The sequence below is a fragment of the Odocoileus virginianus genome, chromosome 28 (genome assembly GCF_023699985.2).
Source record: "Odocoileus virginianus isolate 20LAN1187 ecotype Illinois chromosome 28, Ovbor_1.2, whole genome shotgun sequence".
Classification (NCBI taxonomy): Eukaryota; Metazoa; Chordata; class Mammalia; order Artiodactyla; family Cervidae; genus Odocoileus; species Odocoileus virginianus.
This window is the reverse complement of record NC_069701.1, coordinates 37322440-37346908: the sequence shown is the minus strand read 5'-3', so window position 1 is coordinate 37346908 and position 24469 is coordinate 37322440. Positions and strand designations below refer to the sequence as shown.

The following is a 24469-nucleotide window of genomic DNA, read 5'->3' as shown; positions in this document are numbered from 1 at the left end:
GGGGTCGCAAAGAGTCAGACACGACTGAGCAACTGAACTGAACTAAACCTCATGAAATTCCTGAGTTAGAGGCACCCAGCTGAATCCTTCTTGAATTCCTGACTCACAGAAACCATCAGGAATAATAAACATTCATCATTTGTTTAAGCCACCAGGTTTCGCGATGATGTGCAAAGCAGCAACAGGTGACTGATTATGAGGGTGAGTGGAGTGGGGTGGAGATCATGGTTGATTGCTTCACTCTGTTTTTCAAACTTGCCATACTGTCATATTCCTAAGGAGAGAGTAAGGGACAAGGTAGGTGATGAAATAGTTAATCCCACTAGGGGATTGTAATTAAAAAAAAAAACATGGGAGGCCCCTCTAAGTTAATGATTACACAAGAAAGCAAGTTTGCTTAACCACAAAACCAAGCAGGCTTGCTTAGCAACAAAACGACGTAGCAGAAACAAGAAATATACTCCAAAACACTAAAACAATGGTAGCGTGAGACTCACGTCCTGCCCAGTGAACTCAGTAAGTTAATGATCCCTAGGACATACTCTCTGTACACATAAAAAATGATAATTTATAGGAAAGTACTCACTGTACAGAGACCTGAAATAATTTCTACAGTCCTGACTTGACCATGTAGAAACAACAACAAACTCTCCTGTTCAACCTGGAGGAGAAGCTGATGTTGGAAGCATGACGTCTACTCAAGAAAGACAAAGATGGTCTTCTCCCCCTCCCTACTCTTCTTTTGACTATAAAACTGTAGCCCTCTAAGTTCTCAGGGCGGCATCCTCTCCCCCGCCTACTCGTAAACCTCAAAATCATCCTGTTCTAACAAATCACTTCTTATCTATCACTTTGCCTCTCACTGAATTCTTTCTGTGCTGATACATAAAGGACCAGAGCTCTTCAGAGCCCCCCAGAATGCCACCTACAGTTTGCTATAACTTCAAAAAACAGTGGCAAAAATCATTTAAAAGAAGAGAGAGAAACAGGTTATTTCTATACCTCTATATTTGTTCCAATACTCCATGGAAATACCCCTTGAAAACATTATAATGTCTTAGTATTTACTTCTTTTTTTTACTAATAAAAATAATGCAATGTATCAGGAAAGGCATTTGAATTTGTGTTGTACTTATTTCTGCTGCTAAGTCACTTCAGTCATGTCCAACTCTTTCTGACGCTATGGACTGCAGCCTGCCAGGCTCCTCTGTCCATGTGATTCTCCAGGCTAGAACACTGGGATGGGCTGACATTGCCTTCTCCAACTTGTCTCTAATCTTTCAAAATATATTTAATATTGGATCTGAGCTCCGAGGGGTGCTGTGTCATACCAGGGACTTGATCTTCTGCCTGACTCCTGGGGAACCAAACCACATCCCATTTCTGCAAAGTGGAGTTGCTAGGAATGCCAGTAATGGGTGGAGGTCTCTATCCATTGTCCGAGTCTGGCTGTATCATTTACTCATCAACTGTGTGTTGAGACTGTACTGTCTCTGAGGCCCATTGCTGGGGAGACATTTGCCAGGGGAAGATACAAGTCACACACCGGGGAAGCGCTTTAATCATATGAGGCAGGAAAGAGTTAATGCCAAATGAGTCCTGAAGTTCCTGGAACCCAGCAGGCAGGGGCTGCTCCAGGGACAACCGGGGTGGGGGTGGGGGGCAGAAATATCACCTTAACCCTACAAAGACATGGCATTTCCATGTGGGACAAGGATGAACAGAGAGGTTTTTAAGGGGCAGATTCAGGGACTGGAAAGGAAGACCGTGCCTTCTTTGATCCCTGGGCACCGTTTCTCTTTTCTCCACATTCACAAAGCCACCGGGCTGCTGCTGACCGGTTTTCTCTGGCAGCCTCAGCCTTGCAGTCAGGGTAGCTCTCTCTCATGGGTCTGCAGAGCGGCCCTCGTCCTCAGCCAGTCTTGCCCCCATCAGCGCCTGGAGAAACGGGAGGAAGCTGGACACTGGCTGGGGCGCTGCCAGCAAGTGCCAGGCTGCTGGCAGCTTAGATGGTTTCCTTGAGGGGCGAGGCTCCCAGCTGCTGAAGAGAAACTTCTTCACCCTTCTCTTCTGCATCCTTCCTGGACAGGCGTTCCTTGACTCTGTTGAAATGAAAAGACAAAGGACATAAAAAGGAGGTGATGAGGGGCAGGCGTTGTGAGCGTTGTGGTCAAGGGTATATTTGTTCCACGCACAGGAGGTGTTATCTCCGCTGTCCCAAAGTCCCCAAAGAAGGTGACCTGTCCTCTCGTCCCTGTGAGGAGCCTCAGCGGGTGCCCTCCCACCACCCGTCCACTCCCTCGCTCTCTCCTGAGGTCCACAGCTGCCAGGGGCTGGCCTGGCTGGTATCAGCCAGACTTGGAAAGGATGCAAAGTCAGAACCTTGGGATGAGGCCCTGAGGCCAGACGCATACCCCAGGTCACAGAGCTGGTGAACAGGGCACCAGGCTCAGCCCACTTTCTGCTGCTGGGCGGCCGGGCTTGCCTGTGGACCAGGGGCACCAGTGAGACTCCGGAACTGGGCCCCGGTCCAGGGAGAGGTCAGTCGCTCAGGAGGCAGGGAGGGAGGAATCAGGGGAGGACGAGGGGAGGGAGGTCACTGCGATAGCCTCCCAGTAGCCGGAGGGCTGCCGGTCCCTGACCACATCCAGCTCTGCTGTTTCCTATTTGCCCCTCCAGTCTTTGATATGATTGTGCTCTGACCTCCTTGTGTTTATTTCATCCTCCTCTTGCACAGACTAAGAACTGTTTGTTTTTCTACTTAGTTTTTCTTATCTTCTGGTCTTAATCACTCATATAGCTTGCCAGATTCTCCTGTCCAGTTTTAGCTGGTTCCATTTTTAGAACTTATTCCATGTTCAAAACATTTCATCAGTGTTTTTTTTTTTTATTTTTAATCCTTACCTATTCTATTTCTGATCTTTTAGTTCAATGGTTTAAGCCTTTGTGTGTGTGTGATCATGCCCTAACATAATCACAAAGGAACATTTTTCTTCTCGTTTTACTGTTCTGCATCTCTCTTTTCTGCCATTTAAGCCTCATTTTTCCGACTTCTGTCCCTTAGGGTCATCGAGGGACAGAAGCTTGTTGGTTTTGTCTGCTAAGTGCCTGCGGTGGGGACTGAGCGGTGGTTCTCTCCAGTTCTGTCTAATAGCATCCTCTTCCCTTTCAAAGATGATTCCTAAAAACCCAGCAGACATTCTCCACATTCAACTGCTGCAATGGGCAGGCTTGCTCAGTGTTATTTTTTAAACTCATAAAATGAGCAAAGACGACCAGAGGCAGCCTCGTCATGTAATCCATAGTCTTTTTTTTTTGGCTGTGCCTCGCAGCTTGCAGAATCTTAGTTCCCTGACCGGGGATTGAACCCAGAGCACAGCAGTGAAAGCGTGGAGTACTAACCACTGGACCACCTGGGAATTATGAATGGTCTTCTTTTTTTAAGTATCTGAAATATAGTATAAAATATATATATAAGTATCTGAAATATATATATATATATATATATATATATATATATACACACACACAGTGATTAGGACTCCATGCTCTCAAGATAAGCATTAAAAACATGCTTGGGTCAGCCATTCAGCTGGTGCTCACCATGGGTGGGAAGGCAGCAGGAGGTCCTAGTTGACCAAGAGCCTGGCCCTCGGCCTTGGTGGAAACCAGACCTCTGCTGAAAGGCTGAACCTTTCTCTCCACCCCTCACCTCTCCATGCCCCTCACCAGTGGGAAGAGCTCCATGGAAGGTCACTGGTTGGACCTTTGGCACTTTCTCAGGCCAGGCTACCTCTCTTCCAGTTTTCCTGACACCTCACAAGCTTAGGGGAGCTTCAGCTTACTTCTAGGCCCCAAGAGGGACTGCCCTGTGTCTGGGAAATGGCCTAATTGGATTCTTACAATTTTTTTCATTGTGTGACTCATCTTTTTGATTACCAAAGAAAACCTGCTCAATGCAGATAATTTGGGAAAAAAATGCTAAATATAAAGCAGCCAGGAAAAAAAATAAAATATCACTTATACTTTGAGACAACCACTGTCATCATTTTAATATACTTTTTTTCTCTTTCGAGCCTCTATTTCTTGACATAACTAGGGAAATATCCTAATTATAACACACTGTTTAACAGCATATTGTAAACATTCCCCATGCCATTAAAAACTCCTCATCAACATAACATTTAACTAATGCACAGTGTATCATAGTTTATTTAAATTGCTGGATATTTGGAGAGTTGACATTTTTTTCTGATACATTAAACATGATGATGAATATCCTTGTAAATAAACTTTGTCCACATTTCAGCTAATTTTTTTAGGGCAGAGTCTTGGAAATGTCATTGCTGCCTAGAAGCTTGTGAAAAATTTTCCAACTCATGGTAGTAATGCCAAAGAACCTTCCAGAAAGGTTGCAGGAGTTTCCTCCTTGCTACCTGTACATCTCCTGCATTGAAAATGTTTCCTTAGTGGATATTTAAAACAGGACATCATATGGTTTTAATTGCATTTCTCTGATTATGACCGAGGTGGATATTTTTTCTCTATTTACTTCCTACTGGCATTTCCTTCTTTGTGAATGTTCTATTCTTACATAAAATGGCCTTTTTTTTTTTTTTTTTAAAACAGGATTAGTCAACTGCTCCTTTGCTATGTTGCTCCAACAAACTAGGGCACAGACCCAGCTGGGGCTGAGCCCTGGACCACACCAGGCATTCAGATACTCTCAGAAACAGTATCTGGTCTCGTGATGAATGAAGGATCTTGAGGATGAGCAACTTGAACCTTAGAAACAGGCATTTTCTTTTCATCTTAATCTTTAACATCCTAGGCCTGTGACAGACATTCATAAGTATCTGATGAGATTAGAAACAGAAAAACGAGAGGGGCTGAGAAGTTCTGAATTCTTATTGTCTAAATGTCTGAAACTCCACTTGACTGTCTCATCCAGAAAGGCTGTCTCTTGCCTCCCCTTCCCCAACAAAGCAGAACAAGTCCAGATGTTGCCATCTCATGTTGGTTGGATAAGAACATTCAAGAACTTGTCCAGAACTTGTTGGACTGGTCACTGAAGAAGACCAGGTACTAGCTTCTATAATTTATAATATGCTGGTCAAGTCTAAATCTCCTCTTGGAGGCAGCCTCTTACCAGCCTGTCTACACTGTTGATTGAAAATTATAGATTTGTGGTCTGCATCTGGCTTACCAGATTACACAGGCTGGTTTGGGCTATGACCAATGGAATGGAAAAGACCCTTCATTAAGTTTGTGTTTGGCCTCCCTGAGATCAAGACCCACATCCTGATGGCTTGTGATGTGGGAATGAATGGCATCCTGGGGGCTCTGAGGACCCTGGCAGGTGCTCTGGCCCTTTCAGATATTAACCCATATTTTCTTCCTCCTGCCATATTGTATCCTTTATATTCTGACTACCTTAAATAAGCTTGCTTTGTGGAGTCTTATTAGTGCTTCCAATTATAAAATCCTGTGTAATTGCTGGAGTAGTGGAAGTCAGAGCAAAGGACCTACTCCAGCCTGAAAGAGATGCGACAACTAAATGCCACTGTGATTCTGAACCCGACCCTCCTGCTCAATAGGTCGTGGTTGGGGTGGACTTGAATGAGGTCTGAGGGTGAAATGGTAGTCACATAGCAACATTAACTTTCTCACTGTGGTGGCTGTATTGTGCTCATGCAGGAGAATACCTTGGAAAAGTTACACATGAATGTACTTGAAAGAGATTTCAACAACATTCTTTGTATGGTTCAGAAAAAAAAGTTCTTTGTCCAACACTAGCACTTCTGTTTGAGATTGTTCTAAATCACACAAGCATGTGTGTACACACACACACACACATATATATATACAACTATAAACAACAATCAAGATTGCCGGGAGAAATATCAATAACCTCAGATATGCAGATGACACTACCCTGATGGCAGAAAGTGAAGAAGAACTAAAGAGCCTCTTGATAAAGTGAAAGAGGAGAGTGAAAAAGTTGGCTTAAAGCTCAACATTCAGAAAACTAAGATCATGGCATCCGGTCCCATCACTTCATGGCAAATAGATGGAGAAACAGTGGAAACAGTGGCAGACTTTATTTTTCTGGGTTCCAAAATCACTGCAGATGGTGATTGCAGCCATGAAATTAAAAGACTCTTACTCTTTGGAAGGAAAGTTATGACAAACCTAGACAGCAGATTAGAAAGCAGAGACATTACTTTGTCAACAAAGTTCTGTCTAGTCAAGGCTACGGTTTTTCCAGTGGTCATGTATGGATGTGAGAGTTGGACTATAAAGAAAGCTGAGCACCGAAGAATTGATGCTTTGGACTGTGGTGTTGGAGAAGACTCTTGAGAGTCCCTTGGACTGTAAGGAGATCCAACCAGTCTATCCTAAAGGAAATCAGTCCTGGGAGTTCATTGGAAGGACTGATGTTGAAGCTGAAACTCTCATACTTTGGCCACCTGATGTGAAGAGTTGACTCATTGGAAAAGACCCTGATGCTGGGAAAGATTGAGGGCAGGAGGAGAAGGGAACGACAGAGGATGAGATGGTTGGATGGCATCACCAACTCAATGGACATGGCTTTGGGTGGACTCTGGGAGTTGGTGATGGACAGGTAGGCCTGGCGTGCTGTGGTTCATGGGGTCTCAAAGAGTCAAACATGACTGAGTGACTGAACTGAACTGATATACAACTTTAAAAATAAACAACAAAAGCAATACAAAATACGGAGCTACTTTGTCATGCTTAAGAGAACTTCTTGTACTATGGCCATCACAAGCTCTTCCTCACCTCTGGGAGGAGGGGACCTCTGACAGCACCAGCTAGATCAGACCCAAACAGCACATCGTTGTGAAAAAGAATCGCTTGTTGTCAGTTGCTATAAAATCAAGATTATTTGGGGCAAATGGTGCCCCAAATTCAGTTGGTTCATAGCCAGTAACAACATACTGTAGTTTCCTAATTAATTGTTCCTGGCAAGGTCAAAGGAAAGCCTATTACCTAAAACCAGAATTTCCTTTAGCATTACTCAGATTTTTCTATAGCCAGGGCAAGCAACATCTGATTTTAAAAATGCCCAGGCCAGACCATTGCAGTGGTTCTCTCTCTCAAATTAGGGAAGGACACTACTCTCCAGTTTCTCTTCCAAGTACCTGGGGCTCTCAGGCAACATCTCAGAGCACGTGTGAACAGACTCCGGACTGGGTCATTAACAAATACTTACCAGCCCCTGGGACACCTGGACCTACATCTGTTCTGTGGGATGAGTAGGGGCTAAGAGCAGAAGGAAGAGCATTCCACCTAGGGACCCCTGGGTGGTGGGCGGGGGTCAACCATGGGAGGGTGGGCTGGAACCAGGTCCTGAGAGTTTTGTAAGGTTTCAATTTTTACCCTCAATGAAAAAAGAGCCAAGGAAGGGTTATGAGGAGAGAAATGCTGTGATTCTACTTACAGGATAAGTTCTTCACACCAGCGCCTGTGTAGAGAGGAAAGAGGAGAGGGGCAGGGGAAGATCTGAAGTTTTTTTGATTGTCCAGATGAAAGATGATGGTGGCCAGGAAAGTGGAGAGAGATGGACAGATTCAAAATATATTTTGGAGGTAGAATGGACAGGACTTGCCATGGTCTACATCCTTGATTTATGTGAGTCCAGACTTTGTCCACAGCTCAGGGTAGAGATGGGATGTTTCTGGTTTTGGTGATGGATCCCGCGAGGCTTGTAGGATCTTAGTTCCCCAACCAGGGATTGAACCTGTGCTCCCTGCAGTGGAAGTGCAGAGTTCTAACCACTGGACCTCCTGAAAGTTCCATGGGGGGTTATTTTAAAGGGATGCAAACACAGTTCACATGCACACAGGCCTCTGGGCCCAGATGGTTCAGCTGTGGCGTCAAGCTGGACCCAGAGAGGTCTCCTGGCACCCTAAAACTAAGGCTCATCACAGAGCCCTTGTTGGTGAGAAATGCCTCAAGAAGCCACAGGAGTCCCCTCCGGCTCTTGTTTTAGAAACATCGTCAAGGACACCCCTGCCAGCTCACACAGTGACCTCTCTGAGAAGATGTGTTAGAGACACGTCTTCCAGTGCTAGCTGCTGAGAAAATCTTCCTTTTCTCTAAGGAACTGGTGTTCCTCGTCCTCTCTGAAAAGGGTCATCAATGAGGGTTTCCGTTTCCGCTGCCAGGAAGCTTAGAGACAAAAGGGACAGCCGCCGGACAACCACGTGGGCCGGTCTCTGCTTCAAACTGGGGCACCTCTTCCTCCGGCTAAACATCACCCCACTGCCCTGCCACATTTCGCTTCAACTCGTCCTATTTTTCCTGATCTATAGGTTTTTCTTATTTCCGTTTGACCGTTCGCTGTGGAACGATGGAGGCGGGCAGGACGCTGGTCTCTAGGGCTCTGTTGTCCCCACCAGACCACGTGTTAGCGGCACGTGGAGGACTCCGCCGCCCACCCCGACTGTGCCCAGAGGCCCCTCACCTCCTCTCCATCGCCTCGATGGTCTCCACCAGGGGCACGTCGCGGGTCTCAGCCAGGAAGCAGACGGCCAGCCCGGCCAGGATCGGGGGGGCCCCGAAGCCCACGGGCGGCAGGACGGCGCTGAACTCCCCGAGCATGGTGAGTAGCGGCGCCGCCAGGCCCCCGAGCCGGGCGTTGACCGAGGCGAAGCCCATCCCCATCTGCCTGTCGGAGCAGTGAGCCCGGGTTAGCGGCTGTGGCCTGGACGCCCGGAGGGCCGGGCGCGCCGGTCCAGGGTGTTGGGGGCGGAGCAGGACGGAGATCGGGTCCTGCTTCAGCAAACCCAGCAGGCATCAGCCTGGAGTGAGAACCTCCCAGTTCGGGGCCAGCACCCTTGCGTACCCCCTCACCTGCCCCCAGGCCCCCACCTGATCTCCGTAGGGTACAGCTCTCCCGTGAACAGGTACACGCAGATGAAGGAGCTGGCCAGGCAGCCTTTGCCCAGTGCCGCCTGGGCCGTGCGCAGGCTCTGCATATCTGGGGAACAGGGGGACAGTGTTGCAGGGAGAGCCCAGAGCCCATAAGGGGAGCAGCGAGGCACAGCAGAGTGGGGCTGGAGGGGGAGGGACTCCTGGGGAGGAGGGTGGATGAGGCTCAGAGCTTGCAGACGGAGAAAGGAGGCAGAGCCCCGGGGTAGAGGCTGGGGGTGCAGAACATGGAGGGGAGGATGGGGGTTTTCTACCTCCTGGGACCCAGAAGTCTGCACACTGCCCTTCTCTGCCCTCTGCCTCCTTCCTGCCTTCTGTCACCAGTCCTTCTGGGGAGGCAGGACAAGCTGCAGACTGAGGCCTGGGTTCCAACCCCAGCTCTGACTCAGCTGGGTGACCTGGCCACTGGGTCTCAACCTCTCTGAGTCTCCCTGGCCTCATCTGGAAAATGAGGAAAATACCCGCACCTGCTTCACAGGCTTGTCAGAAGGTTGACGTGACGTGGTGAGCGCAAAGTGCTCAGTGTCATTGAAAGTTTGCTGCTGCCGTCTTTATTCGTCACGCAGCTGGTTATAAACAGCAAAATTCCAGTGACAAGCCCAACATCAGGGTGACGGTCAAAGAAATTATGACACGTCCTCTGGATTTGGGGGCAACTCCCTCTGCACACTGGAATCAGGAGAGGAGATTTTATAAAACACCCACACCTGGGCCTGGCTCCATCTCCATTACATCAAAGCCTCTTGGGGCTGGTTCAAGTTTGGATATTTTTAAAAGACCCCCCCAGGGGGGTCTGATGTGCAGCTAGAGTTGGAAAACACCAATAAGGTTAAATACCAAATAGTATAAAAAATTATGGTCATGAAACATTTGCATGAATGTGGAAAAGCAGATTTGTGTTACAACAAATAGTGAAAAGAGATATGTTTTATATAGATAACTATGTATAGTATATACATATACAATCCTATTGTAGTATCATGTATATATTTATCTCAATTATGTCGAGTATAAAATCTATGAATAGGAAAAAAGATTGGAAGAAAATAAGTCAAAATTTCAATAGTAATAATCTATCTATTCTACCATTTCCTGGTGGCTCAAACAATAAACAATTTGCCTGCAATTTAGGAGACCTCGGTTCAGTCCCTGGACTGGAAGATCTCCCCTGGACTAGAGAATGGCAACCCACTCCAGTATTCTTGCCTGGAGAATCCCAACTAAGGAGCCTGGTGGACTACAGTCCATGGGGTCACAAAGAGTCAGATATGACTGAGAGACTAACCCACACACCCATCTATTCTTCAGGGGAGGAACTGAAGCACAGAGAAGTCAAACAACCTGCCCAAGGCTGTGGTGGCAGAACTGGGGTTTTGACCTTGGCTTTGCTCGGGTCTCTGATATGCAAGCCTGGCTTCTTGCTGTGATCACTGGACTAAATACTGAGGTTTGGGTCCCTCTCTTTGAGACTGGTTGCCTTGGCCTGGAGCCCATGGGCTTTGGGAGTTTTCAAAGGTCTCCAGACTGGAGATGATTGCAGCCAGCTTTGTAAACCACTGTTTCAGGGCCAGTCGGCAGAAGTTCAGACCCTCAAGATACTGCCTAGCCAGGCTCCAGGTGGACATGCCAGCCAGCCCTCTGCCTCTCTAGCTATTCTTAGTGAAGTGAAAAGTGACAGTGTTAGTCGCTCAGTTGTGTCCAACTCTTTGCGACTCCACGGACTATAGCCACGAGGCTCCTCTCTCCGTGGAATTCTCCAGGCAAGAATACTGGAGTGGGTAGCCTTCCACTCTCCAGTGGATCTTCCCAACCCAGGGATTGAACCCAGGTCTCATGCGTTGCAAGCAGATTCTTTACCATCTGAGTCACCAGGGAAGCCCTGGTGTTCTTATCCATCATTCTAATCTCTCTGGCAAGACAGTAAATGTTCTGAGGGCAAAGACTCAGGTCCTTTGTAGATTCTCCACTGTGGTACTATCACTAGGTCCTAGTGCTTATTAAAAACTCCAGTAGTCTATAGTCACTTTCTTTCCAGATCCAGAGGCATATCCCTCAGCCTTGTTCCTGCACAGTGTCTGTTGCCCCTCAAACCCTCAATCCCAAAGGCAGAAGCAGGCGGCTCACCTTCCGGCACAAACATGTTCGAGATCACCATGAGCCCGGCCAGGATGAGGAAGGAGGCCACTGTGGCCCGGCGGCCCACGTAAATCATGGTGGTGGTGGCCACCAGCATGGCTGGGATGTCTATGACGCCGAATAGCACCTGTACCAGGTACATGCTGAGCCCAAACTTCTGCAGGTCCATGGCCAGGCCGTAGTAAGCCAGGGAGTTGGAGAACCTGGGAGAGGAGGCAGAACGGTCTGCTTCACCCCAGAGCTCACTGTCCTGGATCTGAGGAGGGCACCCAAGGATGAACAACATAGGACTCCTCTCTTAGGGAGTGAAAATCCTCCGGCTTGGCAGGACACTCCCTCCCGGTCTCCTAAGCCTCTGATTTTGGCCTTGGAGCCCACGCCCCTCCATCCACATCCCTTTCCAGCCACCCTGAGTCCAGTCAGCACCGTTTTAGCCCCTCTGTCTTCAGGCTTCAGCAGCTGATCTGGACAGGACATCAAGAATTAGAGGGAGGTTCAAGAAAAAGCTTGTGACCATTTTGTATGGCTTGTATGGAAACTTCTGTAAATCTTATGTTTTAGTAAAACATTTCTGCTATTCTTAAAAAAAAAAGAATTGGAGGGAGGGACATCCCTGGTGGTCCAGTGATTAAGACTCGGCTCTTTCACTGCTATGCCCCGGTAGGCCAATCCCTGGCCGGGGAGCTACGATCTCGGAGTTCACAGCCAAACTGACTGCACTGGCCTGGAGTTCCAACACTTGGGGTCTCCACAGAAACTTACAAGGTCCCTGAGACAATGTCTCAAAGAGTTACTTGTACATCCATGTTCATAGCAGCTTCATTCACAACAGCCAAAATGTGGAAGCAAGCCAGGGGTCCATCAACAACAAGTGGTCTACACACACAATGACTCAGCCCGAAAAAGGCAGAAATCCTGACCATGCTACAACACCAATGGACCTTGAGGACATTTTACTAAGCGAGATAAGCCACTCATAAAAAGATAAATATAGTATGATTCCACTTACGGGAGGCCCCTAGAGTAGTCAAGTTCACAGACATGGAGGGTAGAATGCAGGTTGCCAGAGGCTGGGGGGAGCAGGAATGGAGGAGATATTGTTTAATAAGTACAGAGTTTCAGCGTTGAAAGATGAAAAGAGTTCTGCTGATAGTGGTACAATAATGTAGGTACTCAATACTTCTGAACCGCACAGTTACAAATGGTTAGGATGCTGAGACTTCCCTGGTGGTCCAGTGGTATAGATTCTGCACTTCCACTGCAGGCGGCACAGGTTTGGTCCTTGGAAACTAAGATCCCACATGCCATGTGACATGGCCCCCAAAAATGGTTAAGATACTAAAGTTTATGTTATGTGTATTTTATGACACTTTCTGGAAGTGAAACAAAATAAAATGTCCCTGAGGAAGGGGCTTGAGATGGGCCCTCATGACCCACCCGCATAGGTCTTGTTTCTCTGTTTGGACGTGCTGGCACAGACCCAGGAGTGAAGGGAGAGGGGAAGTGGAAAAACAGAAAGTGGCAGTGGGCTCTCTCCTACCAGGGCCCAGCATCAGCCCCCAAACCACTTACTGAGAAACTCCTGCCATCCCTCCCGGTTAGCCCCAGCTGTGTGAGTCAGTGAAGATGAAAGAAAGGAGAACAGACTTCAGGAAAAGGTGATAGTCATTCTTGTGGGCATTATTGACAATAGCCAAGACATGGAAGCAACCTAAATGTCCATGGACAGATGAATGGATAAAGAAGTGGTAGGACATCCCTGGTGGTGCAGGGGTTAGGAATCCACCTGCCAGTGCAGGGGACGTGGGTTCCATCCCTGGTCCAGGAAGATTCCACATGCCGTGGAGCAACTAAGCCTGTGTGCTACATACTAAAGCCCACGTGTCCTAGAGCCTGTACTCCACAACAAGAAAAGCCACGGCAGTGAGAAGCTGTGCACCGCAACTAGAGAGCAGCCCCAGCTCTCCGAAACTGGAGAAAGCCCCTGCAGCCATGAAGACTCAGTGCAGCCAAGATCAAAATAATAGAATGAGTAAATAAAATTTTTAAAATAAAATAAAGGAGATGTGGTGTATTTATACAGTGGAATATTACTCAGCCATAAAAAAGAATTAAATAATGCCATTTGCAGTAACATGGAAGGACCTAGAGTTTATCACATCAAGTGAAGTAAGACAGAGAAGATAAATATCATTTGATATCACTTATATGTGATATCTAACAAATGATGCAAATTAGTTTATATACAAAACAGAAAGACCCACAGACATAGAAAACAAACTCACAGTTTTTATAGGGAAAAGTGGAGGAATTTGAGATTAACATACATATCTACTATATACAAAATAGATAACCAACAAAGACCTACTGTACAGCACAGGGAACTATACTCAATATTTTTAAATAAACTATAAGGGGAAAGAATCTGAAAAAAAAAGATAATGTATAACTGAATCATTTTACTGTATATCTGAAACTAACACAGCATTGTAAATCAGGTATATACTTCAATTTTAAAAAAGAGAGAGGAAAAAATGACAGATTTTTCTGGGTGAACCTGACCTGGTCATAGAAATCCTTTAATTCTGGATTTAGAGGTCAAAGGTGGGGAAGCCAGAGACTCGAAACGTGAGAAGGATTTGCTGTGATGAAAATTCTCCATTGAGATGGAGGTGGCCGTATGGCAAGGAATATAAACGGCTTCAGTGATCTGAGAGTGGCCCTTGGCTAACAGCCTGTGGAGAAATGAACTTGTCAGTCCCACAACAACAACAAAGAACTGAATGCAGCCAACAGTTTGAATGAATCTGAAAGTGAATTCTTCCCATGCAGCCTGCCCACCATCTTCATTTTAGCCTTGTCAGAAAATCCTGAAGAGAGAACTCAACCATATTATGCCTGGACTTCTGACCTACACAGCTATAAGCTCATAAATGGGTATTGTGTGGAATCTAAATTATGACACAAAGGAACTTATCTTTGAAATAGAAACAGACTCACAGACGTAGAGAACAGACTTGCGGTTGCCATGGGGAAGAGAAGAGGGGGAGGCTGGATTGGGAGTTTGGGATTAGCAGGTCCAAACTATTACACATAGGATGGATAAACAACAAAGTCCTACTGTATAGCACAGGGAACTATATTCAGTACCTTGTGATAAACCATAAGAGAAGAGAATATGAAAAAGAATGCATATATATGTAATATAACTGTCACTTTGCTATACAGTAGAAACGAACACAACCTTGTAAATCACTGTAAACCAACTATAGTTCAGCAAACTAAACTTTAAACAAATGGTGTTGTTTTGAGGGCAGTTCAAGAGAGAGAGGACATATGTATACCCGTGGCTGATTCATGTTGATGTTTGACAGAAAACAACAAAATTCTGTAAGGCAATTATCCTTCAATTAAAAAATGAATAAATTTTAAAAAGGGGGAAATTGTTGCTTAAAAGACATTGTTAGTTTATTGAACCTGGGTATTTCTTAAGACTTCAAATGTACTTCTGTATCTTTAATATTTCATTAAAGAAACTCAATTAATGAAAAAAAATGGTATTTTTTCAGCTGTTAAGTTATGGTCATTTGTTACGTAGCAAGATGAAACTAATACAGTCTATGAAAACTAAAGTGACTGTTGAGAGGGTTGAGGGACACCCAGTCAAAAACTAACTGTTTTCCATTCATATCCTTTGCTCAATAACGCATTTGCTCAACTGGGGATTAGAAAGTGGAGAATATAAGGAGTGGCCTATGAGAACGTGAGCTCCCTAGCTGAAAGTATTCCCAGAACCTGGGTCCTGAGGAGCTCTCTGGCTGCGCAGGCCCGGAACGGCCTCACAGGCAACACTTTTGGGGCAGAAACCCTCTGAAGGCTCAGTGCAGGGGAAAATCCCACATTTGCAGGGCACAGGGATGCAAGTGTTTTTCCAGAGTGAGGAACTTCCCAGAATCCCCTGGAGGCATATCAGGATGCTACTAGGTATATTCAAGTTGCCTGGCTGCTTTCAGTCGTGTCCCCAGCTGGGTGAGACCCATCCCCAGATGTGGGTTCCCTAGGTCAGCAGGGATATCTTATGCAAGACCAGGTCTCAGCTACCAGCAGGGTCCATCCCAGAGGACCCTGGTGCTCAGAAGACATGGGAGAAAGCGTGGGGAACAGGACTGACTTCACAAGACCCTTCTGCGCATTGCATTAAGTATTTAAGAGTTTGTCAGTGGGGACACTGGCATGTCCTGGCCTTGGGTCAAAGTCCTGGATGGGAGTCCAATACCTACCAGACCACCATGAGACAGCACGTGACTTTACGGATGGCTGGGGTTCGGAAGAGGTCCAAGACTGAGCTGGAGGGGCGACCAGTTGCAAACTCACTCTGGATGTAGGAGCTCACCACCTGGGCAAGGAAAGTCTGATCAGGGGAAGGGTGGGATCTGCGATCCTATTCCCAGGGGAGGGCCAAGGTCGAGAGCCCTGGCAGGATGGTTGACCCTTGTCACCTCCCCAGGCTAGTTCCAGGGCTTTGAGGTGAAGCAGAGGCTCCAACCCAAGTCCCAAGACTCCTGGGCTGCCCACTGATTAGGCTGAAATAACCAGGGGCACCCTCAGGCCCCACTCCTGGCATCAGCTCTGAGAGAGTCTCAGCCAGTGGTTAAGAAGTTGGGTTCCCAGGGGTTCTGCCACTTCCTGTTGTGTTTTCTTAAGCAGATTGCCTAAGTTATTCTTTCCCTGTCTGTTCGCTCTGGATCCAAAGGGTTGGGTGACTTGGTAATCCAAACATCAGATTCCTCATCTTTAAAAGTGGGACATTAGGAAATCCCTTGGTGGTTCAGTGATTAGGATTTGGCGCTTTCACTGCCATGGCCCCAGTTCAATCTCCAGTTGGGGAACTGAGATCCTGCAAGCTGCGCAGAGCAGCCAACAACAAAAAAAAGTGAGGCATTAAATGAGATTGTGTACTTAAAGCCCTTAGCACCGTACTGAACAATTGGCTCAATAAATGTATTTATTTATAATAAATGGTAGCTATCTTATCATAAATGGTATGCATAGTAAATGGTACTTTTATTATTGATCATTTGAAATGTCATCTTAAGATTTTTATTTTATTTTATTGAATTTTTGGCTAAATGTGAATGGGTTATTTCCCCATCCCATGGATGGATAGACTGATGAACAAAGAAGTGAAATGATGTACCCCAGATTACAGTGCCATTCAGTGGTTAAACATCTTTGCCCCACTGGAGCTCTTCCCGCTCTGCTTATTCTCAGCCTGTTCACCTGGATGATGAGTCCTGGAAAGTCACCAAATCCTAGCACATCTTGAGGTTGCCAGCAAGACTGAAACCAGTGCTCCCCTAACTTGCACCAGACCTGCCTACCTCCTTGGTCAGCCTTTCCCCTTCCTCCTTTCTCCCGTTCATCGCAGCCACCTTCCGCAGGTTCTTCAGAGCTACCTGGGACTTGCCATGAAGGAGGAGCCATCGAGATGACTCTGGCAGCCACCTGGGACCAAGAGAAGGATGGAGAATGAGTGGCACTGAAATGGCCACTGTGATGGCCTGTGATGGCCACTGGGGCACTGAATGGATTGAGTGGTACTCATGCCGTTCCTCAAACCAGAGTACATCCTCTTTCACCTTCCAGACCTCAGAAAAAAGGAAAAACCCTTGCTGTCAGCAGAATTGGGAAGACTGGGGGACACATGGCCTCCCTTTTTTGCAGCACATCTTTCAGAGAATTTCTGCAGTGTACTTAGAGACGACATGGACCTTCAGGTATCCACAGATCTAGTTTTGAACCTGGTTCTGACCCCAGTAGGTGGCTTTTTTGCTTGTTTTGTTTTGGTTGTTTGTTGTAGTTAATTTTCTTTTTTTCTTAAAATTTTTACTGGAGTATAGTTGATTTATAATGTTGTGCTACTCTCTGCTATAACAGCAAAGTGAACCAGTCATACATATACCTAAATCCCCTCTTTTCTAGATTCTCTTCCTGTATAGGTCATTACAAAGTATGGAGTAGAGTTCTCTATGCTATACAGTAGGTCCTTATTGGTTATCTATTTTATATATGAAAAAAAAGTCAAAGTGTGTTGATCAGTCACATCTGACTCTTTGCAACCCCATGGACTGTAGACTCCTCTGTTTATGGATTTCTCCAGACAAGAATACTGGAGTGGGTAGCCATTCCCTTCTCTAGGGACTCTTCCCGAACCAGGGACTGAACCTGGGTCTCCTGAACTGCATGCATATTCCTTACCAGCTGAACCACCAGGAAGCCCTAATTTATATATAGTAGCGTATATATCAGAGAAGGCAATGGCAACCCACTCCAATACTCTTGCCTGGAAAATCCCATGGACGGGGGAGCCTGGTAGGCTGCAGTCCATGGGGTCACTAAGAGTCGGACACGACTGAGCGACTTCACTTTCACTTTTCACTTTCATGCATTGGAGAAGGAAATGGCAACCCACTCCAATGTTCTTGCCTGGAGAATCCCAGGGAAGGGGGAGCCTGGTGGGCTGCCGTCTATGGGGTCGCACGGAGTTGGACACGACTGAAGCGACTTAGCAGCAGCAGCAGCAGGGTGTATATGTCAATCCCAGTCTCTCCCAGTATGTGGCTTTGAAGAAGTCATGGATCCACCTGGGCTGCCTCAGCACTCCTCTTATAAAATGCCCCGGGGTTGTTGTGAGGTGCAAAGGAGTTGATGAAGGCAAAGCTCTTGGTGTGTTCTGGAGCCTCACAGTAATATAAGGGGTTCTATCCTGAACCTGCCCACAGCCATGCATAATCCTCGTGAGCCCATGTCCTCACTCCTTCATGTCCCCACCACGTCCCCCAGATTCCAGTCGCTGCCCACCCCAAGGCTCCCCCAGGGACAGGTGAGGACCTGGCTATACAGGTGCACTCTGCCCCAGCCCTTTCTGCTCAGGACGTACCAAGAGTAGAAGAAAAAGACGAGGAAGGGGACAGAGACGGCAAACTGCAGCCACCGCCAAGGGCGGATCAGGTATGCCACGCCCGCCAGGATGAGCTGACCCGAGGTGAACGAGTACCCCAGCAAGATCCCCGCCATGGTCCGGCCCCGGGTGGGCATCCACTCCACGACTGCGGAGAAAACCACACCAGGCTCAGTGGGGCTTGTTGCTCACGTGGGTGTTTAATTCAAGCCCCGCCCCCCGCCCCCCGCTCCTTTAGGATGACTCTGTGGCCACTGGAAATCATTCCAGAGAGGCACTGAGCATGGGCAAAGGTGTCCCAACCTCAGTCCTTACCCTTAGACAAGTGCCAGGTGGACTAAAGAACTCCACGTAGGGCTTCCCCGGTGGTCCAGGGTTAAGAATCCACCTTGCAAGGCAGGGGACGCCGGTTCAATTCCTGGTCCAGGAAGATTCCACCCGCCATGGGGCAACTAAGCCTGTGCACCACAACTACTGAAGCCTGAGCCTAGAGCCTGTGCTCACAATGAGAGAAACCACTGCAGTGAGAAGCCTGCACACTGCAGCTAGAGAATAACCCCGCTCTCCAAAGCTAGAGAAAGCCCCTGCCCAGCAAGGAAGGCCCAGCACAGCCAAAAATAAATGAATACATACTAAAAAGGAACTAAACGTAGCAATAAAACCACAACAATATTAGAAGAAACCATGCTAGATGTCTTTTCGATCTTAGAGTCTGGAAAGGCTTTTCCAAGAATGTCACAAAACCCAGAAACAACAAAAGGGAAGACCAACAAAGAGCTTCATAAAAATAAGAAGTATCTGCTGAAAAAAAATACCTATCGTAAGCATAATCATAATTTCAGCAAAAAAGATAGGGAAAAAAAGTACCATTTCAAATAACAAAGGGTGAATTTCCCTAATCTGGGAAGAATTCTTACAGATCAATAGGAAAACAACTAACCAAAAGGAAAATAACTAGCCAAAAGGAAAAATGGGCAAAGGATGTTGAAAAGGGAATATAATGACTCTTAATTACATGTGTGTGTCTGTGTTGGTTGCTCAGTCGTGTCCAACTCTTTGTGACCTCGCAGACTATAGCCTGCCAGGCTCCTCTGTCCATGGAATAGCTCCAGGAAAGAATAGTGGAGTGGGTTGCCATTCCCTCCTCCGGGGGATCTTCCTGGCCCAGGGATTGAACGAACCCGGGTCTCTTGCACTGTAGGCAGATTCTTTATCATCTGAGCCACCAGAGAAGTCTCTCTTAAATACAAGATTTTTTGCAAATAGAAAAACTTGGAAACAATTTAAATGTCCTTCTGTGGGGGCCTGGTGAAATAGAGCATGCACACTCTCACAAAACAACCAGAATAAACGGAAGAGGATGCTGCTTTCAGTCAGCAGCCAGCTTGTGTGTTCAGTCCATTGGCAAATCCTGTGGCTTCTCCTTGCAGAACCAAACCAGACCCTGAGCCTTCCTGCCTCCCGCTGTGCTGCCCCCTGGCCCACTCCAGCCTCGCCTGTTGCCAGGTGATGGATAAGCCTCAGACTGGCCTTCCTGCTCCCGTCCTCAAGCTGCATGGCAGCCTGAGGGGTCCTGGCCGATGCCAAGTGGGACCAAGTCAGGCCTGTCCTCCGCTCAGGACCCTCCCGAGGCTCCCCCCTCACCCAGAGCCAAAGCCAACGTCCTTCAAGGCCACCAGGTCTAAGGACCTGCCACTGTCACCCCAGCCCTGTTTGTCATCCACCTCAGCTCTGTCCAGCCACAAGGACCTCCTCCTTGCTCTTGAATCCACTAGACACACTCTTGCCTCACGGCCTTGGTCTGGAACGTTCTCCCTCGGTGGCCACAGGTCCCCTTCCCTCACCTCCCTCAAGCTTTGGTCAAAGTGACCCCTTCTCAGCGAGGCCTGCCCTGAGCCAATAAAACTGCAGACTCTCTCCGCCTCAGGCCGCCACCGCCTGGCCCCCTCGCCTGGCCGCTCTCATCCCGTTTCTGTTTTCCTCTGTAGCACTTATCACCTTCTAACACACTATGCAGTTTGCTTATTTGTGTTGTTTATCTGTCTTCCTGCAGGAGAACACGGGCTCTATAGAGCAGGATCTACTTGTTTGCCATCTCCCACACCTAGAAGTGTGTGTGTGTGTGTGTGTGTGTGTGTGTAGGGATGTGTGTATATGGTGCATGTCTTGTGGTTAGGAGTGTGTATGGTGTGTGTGTAATGGTTAGGAGCATGTGTGTGTGTCTGTATGTAGGAGTATGTGTTTATAGGTGTGTGTGTTATGGTTAGGAGTCCATGTGTATGTGTAGAGGCGTGTGTATATTGTTGTGTAGGGGTGTGTGTTGTGGTTAGAAGTGCGCATGTGTGTATGTCAGGGTGTGTGTATATGGTCTCTGTGTGTGTGTGTGTGTAGGTGTGTATATTATGCAAGTGATTGTAGCAGGAGATGGATTTTGGACGACTGTTTCTGCCTTTAGATTCCACAAGCCGCGGCTGGACGCCCACCCTGAAGAATGAGGCGGGTGGGCTGGGGTTTGCTGAGATCCCACCATGAGCTCAGCACCCTTCAATGTCTGGATGTGGGGAGGAGAGGTGACCAGAATGTGACCTGGAGCAGCCTGGTTCTCCAGCCCCAAGATTCCCCACTACCCTGGGATAGAAGACCCCAGCAAACCAAGTAATTAGAGGCAGGGGGTGGGTGTGCATCCAGGGTGGGCTTCCTCTGCCCACACAGCTCTCTGCCAGAGCCTCTGGGAGCTGCCTGGAACCAGCCTGGAGTGGCAACTGACCCTATCACCGTAGGGTGGGGACACTCCCACCTGGCACCCAGGAGGCCAGGCTGCCAGTGCCCTCAAGGGGAAGCCTCACCTCTTTTGGATCCACATACTTTTGGGGTGCCTGCCGCCCACCCCGGGGACCCCTGTGTCTCATCTCATTTCCATGTTCCCACACTAAGCCCCACAGGAGCCTGGCACACAGTAGGTCCTTTGTAAGTGGTTATTGCTGACTAATTCACACAAGAAGTGAACCCAGCCCTCACAGCTCGCAGACAGGCAAATCTCAACCCAGGGTCCCTGGCTCGCTGCTGGCAGGGCCACCGCTGAGAGCCCAGGTCTCCTGAGAACCCCGGTGGGAGGCTGTGAGTTGAGGTCACTGGATGAGAATCCCACCATAAGGAAATGGGAACGATGCCCACCAATGGGGCTGCCACCGCCCTCCTGCCCCTGCAAGCTCCCTCCCCTCCAGGCCCCTCCATGGCTGGACTCACCCAGAGAGAGCGAGTTTAGGATGATGCCGGAGAAAGTCATGCCCATCAGGAACCGGCAGAAGCAGTAGGCGCCGAAGGAGCCGAAGTACGCCGTGGCCGCCCCCGAAACTGCCAGCTGCAGGTATGACCAGACCAGGGGGGCCTTGCGGCCCAGCCTGAGCCCAGCCACGGGCGCAGGGTTAGGGTTCCGAGGTGGCAGCAGTTCCCCCATGGCTGTCATGGAGGGAGGATGAGAGGAAGCTACTTACCCCCACCCCCCTCACCCCCCAATTTGAAAGCCACTCATCCGAACAGAAGTGCACTCACTGGGGCCCAGGCACCGGCAAAGGCCAGGGAGGGAGAACACGGTGTGGAAGGAAAGCGGGGATGAAGACACACCTTCCCGCCTTCGTTCTTTCACTCAAGGAGAATTCTAGCTCCCGACCAAGCCCCCACTCTCCCAGGATTTGGGGGAAGGCAGCGATTCTGCAGAGGCCAGAAGCGGGTGCAGAGGGTTATGAGAGGGTCCCTTGAGTGACTTTCTGTTCGGGGGTAGCCCTCCAACCAGAACTCATGGGGGTGTGAGCCCTCGAGGGGGCCCAGGCTGATGGGAACAGGACCCCAGGTCTTCATTGGAATTGGTCATTTTGGGGGGACCAGGGTGAGGTGGGGTTTGTTATAGTGTAAAGGAGTCCAAGGCCAGGGAAACAGGGCCTTGGCATCTCCTCATTTGTAAGTGAGGGTCCAGGGCTGGAGCCCCAGCTTGTCCAGGTGGGCAGCCCTTCTTGCTCACACACCGCATGTTACACACATTCATTCCATCATTCATTCATTGATTCTGTTGCACAGATGTCCATTGGTGACCTCTAAGCGGTAGGTCTGAGCTGGGGGCTGGTGACAAAGAAGACACTAAGCCTAAGACACAGCAGTCCAGGGGACCCCAGAACCTGAAGATCGAGAGGAGGGGCTGTGGGGAGGGGAGAGGAGAGGGGGAGAGAGAGAGAAGGGGAGGCGAAGCAGGGAGGGAAGGGAAAGAGGACAGAGGCAGGAAGGAGCCAACTCCATCAGAGCCGTGGTGTGTGCTGCATTTCGGAGTGTCTCTGTATCCTCAGGGACCCGTATGGTCAGCAGTGGCTCACCCACACAGTGGGGTGCAGCCTGGATGTAGGCGACACGCAGTGTCTGAAGCAACGCGCAGAGGCCACGAGTGAAGTAAAATAAAATCTTGATAGAGAACCGTATGTGGGCTGTGCCCGCGTTTGTATAGACAAGGGGGATGGAGCGCAGGCACGTGCTCTCGGACTGGTGTTGTTCAGTCGCTCGGTCATGCCTGACTCTGCGACTCCACGGACTGCAGCTCGCCCAGCCTTGGATGGTACAAAATCGTAAAACATCTCTGTGAAATACACAGAAACCAGGCTGCCCTAGAGGGGTTACTGGAGCGCAGGGCAGAGGGGAGAACGCTGGCCTGCATACCCACTTGTACCTTCTGGAATTTTGAACCATGTGAATGTATTCTATGTATTATAATAAATTATATAATACAATATATAATACATATATCTACTTTAAAATATGCATTTTACATACATATTAAATACATTAAAATACATATTATTTTAAAATTTTGTTTAAAATAAACTTTAATAAAGAAAAGTTAATGGATAGACTGGGGAGACCTTTGCCCCCGAAGGCTCACCTGTCTGCAAGGCTGCCAAACACAGCAGCGCCTGCCAGCACCCCGGCCATGTAGATGGACTGAGCCAGGTCACGGAGGGTGCGGGCCTCGCACACCAGGTCCCACTGCGGGGGAGGGAGGGACGCTCCAGCCTCGGCCTGGGCTGCAGCCCCCACCAGCCCCACAGCCCCTGGCTCCTCCTGACCTCCGTCACGATGGTGGACGGGAAGACACTGCGGTTGTAGACCCAGCCGTCCTTGCAGCCCTCCGTGGCTGCCCCGTGGACAGAGGCGTTGGGGCTCAGGAGGGCCCACTGAGGCTGTGTGAAGCGCCGGCATGGCTCGGGGACCCCGAGCGGGTCCAGGGGTACGGTGGCCCTCAGCCAGGCCTCCGAGCCGTAGACGGCGGCCGCAGTGCGGTTGGCGGGGCTTTGGCAGTGGTGGGGGGGCACGGCGGCCGTGAAGTTCTGCAGGAAGTTGTGACAGGCCAGCAGGCTGCAGGGCAGCAGCAGCAGGGCCGTGGAGACCAGCTGGAAGCGCCCCACGCCACCCAGGGCGTCCAGCAGGTCTGTGAAGGCCATGGCCCCGGGCCTGACCTGAGGCCCAGGTGTGGAGCCTTAAGTAAAGGGGCTGGGACGGGGCCCTGGGAGGTGGAGGAACAGGCTGGGGTTAGGACCGCAGATGCCCCATGTCCGGAACTCACAGGGGTCCGGTTACACCTCACAGGAGGCCTGGGGCGTCCCCACGTCTGCAGGCTTCCCTCCTGCCAGGCCCTTTCTCCTAATCTCTCACCTCCTGGGTTAGAAAAGCGAGGGGTCCCAGGGGGCCGCCTCACAGCCCCCTGCCCAGATCTGCAGGCCCAGCCCCCTGCCCACGGCCCTCATGGTGGGGTGGGGGGCGGTGCTGACAGTAAATGCAGCACCAGCGTCACCCTCCCCTTCTCTCTGGAGGCCGCAGTGAGGCATCTTCAGGAGCCTAATTCCAGCCTCAGCACACAGGACCCAGGCCTGCCACTGCTCTCCCCTGAGGCCAGAGCCTTAAAAGCTTGGAGATCATGTAAGGGGGTGCCAGAGATTATTGCTGCTTGCCTCTCACCCATTTTCCTGGAAGTCGGGGGCTGCACAGGAGATACTCAGAAAAAAGTCCTTTAAAAATGCCCAAACTTTTGGGAAAAAAAAAAAAAAGCCCAAACTAGGCAACCAAGAGGAAGGCCTGCTCTCCCTGCCTCCACCCCAGGCACCCTCAGGCTGGGGGTGGGTGAGGGGGCAGGGCCTCCAGGCTTGGGCACCCAGTGTCCCAGCCTCTCATCAAAGAAAACCCACTACAGAGAACCAAGAGGATGGGGCCCTTCACCTGCCCCCTCTCACAAACCAGCCCCAGCGCCCAGGAAATGATGGGCCACTCCCCTTACTGATGAGACCCGGCGAACCGGCCCATGGACTCCCAAAGGCAAAATGCAGATTCCAGGCCCCGTCTGCCACTCGGGGCTCCGCCTGGGGCTCCCGGGGCCAAGGG

At 49.1% G+C, this 24469-nt stretch overlaps 1 protein-coding gene across 1 annotated transcript; it reads right to left on the bottom strand.

Annotated features, from left to right (window-relative positions):
* Window positions 1–1532: 1532 nt before the first annotated feature.
* LOC110133036 (solute carrier family 22 member 20) lies at window positions 1533–23535 on the bottom strand. Its single transcript, XM_020886748.2, has 10 exons — window positions 23161–23535; window positions 22977–23080; window positions 21299–21453; window positions 18032–18200; window positions 16473–16596; window positions 15372–15487; window positions 11080–11294; window positions 8896–9004; window positions 8489–8692; window positions 1533–2102 (listed from the first exon to the last, which is right to left on the bottom strand). Exons 1-10 carry the CDS (start codon window positions 23533–23535, stop codon window positions 2006–2008), a joined length of 1668 nt encoding a protein of 555 aa, XP_020742407.2. The 3' UTR covers window positions 1533–2005.
* Between the last annotated feature and the right edge of the window lie 934 nt (window positions 23536–24469).

Bases quoted from the DNA above. Each gene is read 5' to 3' on its own strand.
- LOC110133036 (XM_020886748.2), bottom strand. From the start codon at position 23,535: ATGGCCTTCACAGACCTGCTGGACGCCCTGGGTGGCGTGGGGCGCTTC. The intron at 11,295-15,371 runs GTAGGTATTGGA...CTCCTCTCCCAG, and splicing joins TGCTGTCTCATGGTGGTCTG to GTTCTCCAACTCCCTGGCTT. The intron at 8,693-8,895 runs GTGGGGGCCTGG...CTGCTCCGACAG, and splicing joins CTGTACCCTACGGAGATCAG to GCAGATGGGGATGGGCTTCG.